The sequence below is a fragment of the Eptatretus burgeri genome, chromosome 4, assembly GCF_056783735.1.
Source record: "Eptatretus burgeri isolate ZD-2024b chromosome 4, Ebu_testis_v1, whole genome shotgun sequence".
Classification (NCBI taxonomy): domain Eukaryota; kingdom Metazoa; phylum Chordata; class Myxini; order Myxiniformes; family Myxinidae; genus Eptatretus; species Eptatretus burgeri.
The window spans coordinates 73,998,175-74,005,513 of record NC_140964.1 but is presented as its reverse complement, the minus strand read 5'-3'; the positions used below and the strand labels follow the sequence as shown (position 1 = coordinate 74,005,513).

At 42.9% G+C, this 7,339-nt stretch overlaps 1 protein-coding gene across 2 annotated transcripts in view; it reads right to left on the bottom strand.

Annotated features, from left to right (window-relative positions):
• LOC147028356 (transcriptional regulator Myc-like) overlaps positions 1 to 4,242 on the bottom strand; it is a 6,196-nt gene extending 1,954 nt beyond the window's left edge. The window contains exons 1-2 of one of the 2 annotated variants that reach the window (XM_085878674.1): positions 3,261 to 4,242; positions 1 to 2,592 (exon numbers count right to left, since the gene is read on the bottom strand). The exon at positions 1 to 2,592 is cut by the window's left edge and continues 1,954 nt beyond it. In XM_085878674.1, coding sequence (XP_085734800.1) covers positions 2,006 to 2,592; positions 3,261 to 3,840 — 1,167 coding nt within the window. In that variant the 5' untranslated portion in view covers positions 3,841 to 4,242 and the 3' untranslated portion in view covers positions 1 to 2,005. The remainder of the gene's footprint in view (positions 2,593 to 3,260) is intronic. The other variant, XM_085878675.1, reaches the window with a different exon arrangement.
• Between the last annotated feature and the right edge of the window lie 3,097 nt (positions 4,243 to 7,339).

The following is a 7,339-nucleotide window of genomic DNA, read 5'->3' as shown; positions in this document are numbered from 1 at the left end:
CACTGTGGAAACCAAAGATTTTGGGATCATTGGTATCTCCCATGATGAAGCTGAGACTTTGGGTCTTTCACTCTCTCTCTCCAGAGGCAGGTTGGTGGTCTTTCTGTCTTCTACCATCTCCTCTCTGGACTTGCCCCCCTGCTCTATCTGTCATCTGTCTCCCATATATTTCCTCAGACCGCTCAAGGTCCACTAAAAACTCCCTTCTCGTGAAATTGCTAAAATCCAGAATCGCTGCTCATCTTCACTCTGCTGCACTTATGCTTGGTCGACCGGTACTTTTCTGTTTCTGACAACTTCCAGTTTCCTTAAACTTCGAGTCCCACTCTCTGATACTAGTCTGCCATATTCCTCTTTTTTTTCCACCTCTGGAATAAACTCCCACACTCTCTTCAATTCCACTCTTCCCTCCAGGTCTTCAAAACAGCTGTTCACCACCATCTCGTATCTTTCCCCATCCAAAATTCTGATCTTTCCACCCACGTTAATCCACCCCAAACCCATCTCCTTCAAATTCCCTGTTTTCCTTCCTGAAAGTCCCTGTTTTTACCATCTTGCTTACCCCATGTACCGCACCCCATCCCTCTCCCTTCCACAGATCTCCTATTGTCTCTTTTCCCCAATATTTTGTGCTTCCCTTTCCCATCCCTCTTGTCTCCTGCCTTGTTATATGTTCTGTGTATTCGCTCTTACACGAGCCTCGACATGGTATGCAAAAAAAAATATTGTTGCCAGGTTACTGGTACACAATGGCTTTCTCTTTTAAAAAGGTACCATGCGATCTTTAACTTCTGCAAGCGAATGCATGTGGAAGGGCCAACTGGTTTTATGTCCTCTCCGAAGGACTGTTCAACCATTGTCGCACCAACCTGTCTGTAAAGCACCAGAATGACAGTTTGAGCCGAGTTGGAAATGTCCCAATTTGAGCAACTCAATGGCGTGTACACTACATCTGGAGTACACTGTCAAACCCCCCTGGTGGGGTAAAGTGTTGTGGGAAGAGGGAGTATAGGGGGGGGGGGATGGTTTTGACTTCATTTTGAGTTGTGTGCGTGCCATCCCTTGAGTGGACATGAAACTAGTCATCCCATCTGCTCGCATTAGTTGGTGAACGTTGAAGATCTCATGGTGTATTTAGCGAAGAGTAGGCGAGATATTATCGGTACCCCGAGCAAATTATAAATTCCTGCCCAGACTACTGCTCGGAAGGCAATGGCAAACCATCCAGTATAACCATTGCCAAGATATATACACATACATAGTTTATATTGGAAAATAACAAGGTGGCATTTGTTGGACTCGTGTATGTCATTCTGAGAACGTTTTACGTCTTACATATGTACAGTGCATATACATGACTGAACATATTGAGGTAGGAATTGTGTGGAATAGAACAAAAGTAGAATTATCCATTATCGGGAAATGCAAGGAAAATATCACACATTTGGAGGCCATTTGGAACTTCACATGCCTGTGCCATTTCCACCCCAACCCCCACATCACCACCCCCACCCCCCCCATCACAACCAAAATGAAGGAGTCTCTTCACCCTCCATGACACTAAGCCCACCCACACCACAAACCTATTCCGTGACATGCACTCAATGAGGAGGGTGGAGGCGAACAGTGTGGGGAGCCGGAAGGCAGGGGAGAAAGCGACCTCAACAATTACAACATATGGGGATCTTTTTTTTCTATTATCGTTTAAAGGGAGGGGGCAGTTGTGTAATAACGGTTGCATTGACATGCACGACGACGTGTCGATGCTTGACAACACCTACATTTACAACTCAGAGAATCTAAAGCTCAAGATATCAAGAGAGTGCAACGTTGAACACACTACTCACAACAAATAACCCAAATCAATTCTGGTCTACCTTCCATTATGCTTACACTCCTGTGCCCCTCTATCTCCATTTCTTCCTGGATACTCATTTCTGTGAAAATTCAAGCCAATTGGTGTAGATGCTGCCATTGTAGTATTTTGGCACATACGGCCAAGCAATCACTCCCTTGGATGCTGCAAGAGCCGTTCAAGGCGCCGAGTGAGTCCCACACGTTCCACCCTCACCCGCTCTTTCTCGCTCGTGAGGTGTTGTTCCCGCATGGCTAATGAGCGTGCGAGCTCGGTTGCTCTCTGGAGGATGGTCGCCCTGGCAGCTCGCTCATCCAACTCTGGTACGCTCTCCCGCAGGGCCGCAAAGCTCCTCTTGAGATCGTGACGTCTTCGCCGCTCCAGAACGTTGTGTGCTCTTCGTCGTCCAGAGTCCCGTGGGTCCCATGAGTCTGCATCCATCGAAAGCTCACACCTGGTATCAGTATGTGGAGACAGACATCTCCTCGCGGGAGCTGCATAACTGTGCAGTAGATGTACGGGTCCAGCACGTAACACATGGAGTGAACGCGGAGGCCGTGCCAAACGTCGTGTCCGCACTGTCACCACATCTATCTCCTCATTATCATCTTCAGTACCATCATCAGTCTCATCATCATCATCATCTTCAGTATCATCATCGTCATCTTCACAATCATCATAATCATCTTCTGTGTCGTTTTTATCTGAATCCCCATCCGTGTCTTCTCCAGTCTCACCTGCAGGACAAGGCACAGCATAAGAACCTCAAATCCTCTAAAATGACATCATAGCTTCAAGATGTCACATGACCATTTGTTCCCAGCTATGATGGTTTTCCTTTAAAACGATGGATGGTGTGAGGCATCTCTCTCACAGAAGGAGGCGATCAACCTTGGTATAAAATTAAGTGACCCTGCACCTTCAAGCAACATAGCGACACCTTATTGGTGTTAATATTGCTACATTCTGATGGAAAATAAAATCTGACCACCACAGAAAACTCATGAGCTGCACTCTCCAAGGTATTACTCATTACAGCCTCTTTGTTTCAACTAAGAAATCTCAACCTTTCATCAGGATTAATTTCCCATTTAATGGACAGTCAGTGTATGATGCCCCATCCTGTCTATGTCCACATGCAGTATCATTTGCAGTCAGAACTTTTTCTTTCAGCGATTGAACCAAGAGTTTGAAACAACTAAAAACAAAAATGCAAAAAGACGGTTAGTAAGTTATTTTGATTCTTTGATTTAGCTATGGAGTCCACATGTTACAAATCTATTTATTTATTTATTTACTTGATTATAAAATTAGGAAGAACGGAAAGGAATGAGGACACTTGCTTGACAGTGAGGCTCACCGATTGGCCAGAGCTAAGAAGACTATCTTACCCATCAGAACATACCGGCATCAGTCAAAGAGAATTCACCTTCTGACGTGGACCATGGACTGTCTAGCTTTGCGATCCCAATATCGCTCACAGTCTGAAGTGGGGTCAAAGTAGTCGCTGGTCTTCGGGTACATGCCATTTGTTCCACTGGAGGTATACATGGGGCATGTGGGACCCAACCTTTCCCCATGAAAGACGCACAGCGCTCGGTCACCGAACGCGTCTCGCATGAACAGCCGCTCCACATGCAGTCCCGCAGCACGACTGGTAGCTCCATCTCCTCATGCTCCCAATGGGTTCGTGCTGCAGACCACATCCCCCATAGTCCCTCGTACGACTCCTCATGCTGGTTTCCATGCAATGTAAGTTCGAGCATCGTACCCTGCATCTCTGGTAAGCTAACATCCTCGGGTGAGCTCGGTGGGGTGGGAAGCAGCTCAAACTTTTCCCAGATGTCCTCTCCACATAAGCCTGAATCCAGATCCGATGAGAAGAAATACCCCAGCTGAAGATCTGAGTCCAGATCCTGCAAGATCCCTTCGCCATGACTGGGAGGTCTTCGTGTGGCAGAGATTCCCACGGTTAAGCCTGGCATCGCACAATCTTCACTGCATAAAGAGCTGGAATACAAATCAGAATGAGGTTATGTGAAGTTGCACATCATTACCAGAGTACATGGTGCGCTGAAATCCACGAGGACTGGATCAATCAACTCCACTGCAAGAGTGTGTTCTCCCTGGTTTTGAGTTGAGCCCTCCTCAAGGAAAAAGCGGAAAATACAGCTTGGACAGAACAGGAAAGAATTTAGTTGTGTCTTCGTACTGCTGCATTCAATTGCAACGAAATGTCGACAAGCCGTAACATGTTGTCTCTCTTAAGATAGACGCAGCAATAAGGTCACCATGGAACAGCACTAGGCATATGTTTCAGTTGTGCAGCTCTTAGAGTCGAAAAGTCGACTTTTGAACAGAGGGACTGGGGCATCACTCCTCCTTCCATCCCTTAATCCCCATCACCCCACCCACCCCATATCACATTCTTTGTTCTCGCAAATACGCCCCATTCCGAAACAGTGGAGGGTGGGTGTTATTTATATGGCAATTCAGGAAAGGGGAAAGATTTTTAACAACCTCCTTTGCTCTCATCTCAACGCGCCAATTCCAGAGCCCCTTCGGTCCCCATTCTCAATGCCTCTTGATTTGCATTCCTGACGCCACTCGGTTCCCATTACTGACATATCGGTCCCCATTCTCGATGCTCCTCGGTCTCTATTCCTGACTCACACATGAATCGTTCTTTGTTTTCCGTTCCGTTCACCTTTAAATGACGCATTTTTACGTCCATGTTCATCTAAGACAAAGCCATAATGTTCCAGGTCATCTGGGACCTTGAGCGGTTTTTGTAAAGCTGGAGTGATAATGTACGTAACATGTTCGTAATCTTTTGTTATCGGCTGTTGCTTAGTGATTTGAGTTGCATCAGTCATTCTTGTGTTTATATACTGACCTGGTTTTGCTTGCCTTGTGAAATTGTGGAACCTTGCCTCAGTTTTCCTGCCAGGGCCATCTTACCCAACTTTGCACTAACATCATCCTTGATTTTTCCCTTAAAGCTGACCCTATAATTCATCCTTCTGGTAACTTCTCACCACAAACTTACTGTCTGGAAGATTCTTACAGGAAGCATGGCCAGAATCAATAGTTTTACGATTTCCATAAGAGAGTCATAGAAATACTTTGAAACAATTTACAAAAGTGCAATTTATATCAGAAAAAATGTTTGACAACTTGGAAATGAAATGCATTTTTTGAGTTGTAATGAATCATTTATTGGCCTTACAAAACATCAAATTGGATTGTCTCATGAGAATTTATGCAATATCTTTTTGAGGATGTTTCCCAAAACCTCTCGTCTTATATGGAAAGAATTTAGAACTTAGCCAATTAGCCAGGGCACACAACGACATGCTATTTTCAAAAGGCATTGTGAAAATTTTAATGCTCACAAGTGAATGCGAACAGACAGGACAGTCGACTCAACATGCTCTCCGAAAGGATTGTGACTGCAAAGCACCAGGATGAAATTTCGTAGTTAGATCTCTTCCTTTGGAATGAAAAATGAAATATCTCAAAGGAGTCATCTTGTCAACCTTTGAGTTGCCCTGTGAATTATCTGGGGGTGTTATTTTGTTTAACCTAACACATTCTCCATGCACGTTTTACATTCACAAAACTTGAGTTACAGAAAGCAGTGAAACGAACAGCAGAGAGAACAAATGCCAAATGGGATCTTAGTGTGAGAACCAGAACCTCATTCCAAAGCAACAGTGATGTGACCTGAAGACAGAGCTGGTGCGCCCTCGTGCGTTAAAATTTATAGGAACAGAAATATTCCTCATGTTCTATATTATCATTAGGATCAGACTTTTTGAAAACGATATGTTTATTTTGGGATTGCTTGAGAATTATCTTATGCTCTGTTTTATTTCCTGAAACAGGACCTTTGAAACGGAATGTTCCGAGCACGATATATGACGGTGGTTTTATGAGTACAGATTCTTTTTTCAAAATAGGATTTTTTTGGTGGAGTGTTATTTAGGATAGATTATTTTTAGAAAAGGTTTTTTTTTTTTTTTTTTTTTTTTAGTATTAGCAAGCTCTTTTATGGTGGGCTTATTTTGTGTATGATTTTTCAAGGGAGGATTCTTTTTCGGGATCAGACTTTTTCGGATGTTACTTTGAAAACAAAATTTAAAACAACATAAAAAAACAACATAACAAAAGGAGCAGCAGAGAAATAGAGTGTGGAAACACCAACAGCAGGGCTGAGGGACAAAACAGACAGAGATGGAGAAAGAATGTGGGTAAGAATGAGGGGTATGGGGAGGATGTTTGGGGTGGACAAGAGGATACAGGAGCAAATTCTCAGGAAGGAAAATCGAGAAATTTGGAAGGAGGTGGGCTTGCATCCAAGGGGTTAATGGCAGAGATGGTGACACAAGTTGGTGACTTGTACTCAAGTCGCAAGATTTTCCGACTTGATGAAATTGACTTGAGATTGGGATTTGGTGTCTGTGGACTTGCGACTTACGATTTACTTGCGACTCGAGTTTATAATGACTTGTTGACAATGTTTCGGAAAATAATCGTTGAACACACATTGAATTAAAATGGAGTTTAAATAAAATGGTCGATTATTTTTAGTCGTGGGCATACACATTTCATTCACTGACGACATATACTTTTAAAGTGTGCACCTCATCAGCACTCATGGCCGCTAGATTGCATACTGTTCACCACTGAGGTTAAAGGGAGTGTCCACCCTCCAGACAGCACACCACAACCAAGTGGAAAGCACCTTGTCTTACCAACGTATGAAACAACTTTATTCAAAACCATGAGCATTCGTACCAATTGCCGAGATAAACATTTCCCTGAACGGCAACCTTGTGCACATCCCAGAACCAATAAAAATATTTTGTGATGATTGAAATATGTCAGCTCACTTGGTTAATTGGTAACAATTTTTTTTGGGGGGGGGTTGGAAATCATTTAAAACATGTAGAAATACAAAAAAAATTCCTCTTTTTGGGGGGGGGGTAACTTTTTTTCGGGGAGGTTGCCAATCACTTAAAACGTAGAAATGCAAAAAAAAAAAATTTTTTCTCAATTTTTTGGGGGGGGTAACAATTTTTTTGGGGGTTGGAAATCACTTTAAACATGTAGAAATGCAAAAAAAAAAAATTTTCTCTAACAATTTTTTTCGGGGGGGGTAACAATTTTTTGGGGGGGTTGGAAATCACTTAAAACATGTAGAAATGCAAAAAAAAATTCCTCTTTTTTGGGGGGGATAACAATTACTTTGGGGGGTTGAAAATCACTTAAAACATGTAGAAATGCCCAAAAAAAAATTTTCTCTAACAAATTTTTTTGGGGGTGACAATTTTTTGGGGGGTTGGAAATCACTTAAAACATGTAGAAATGCAAAAAAAAATATTCTTTTTTGGGGGGTTGGAAATCACTTAAAGCGTGTAGAAATGCAAAAAAAATTTTTTTCTCCAACAAATTTTTTGGGGGGGTAACAATTTTTTTTGC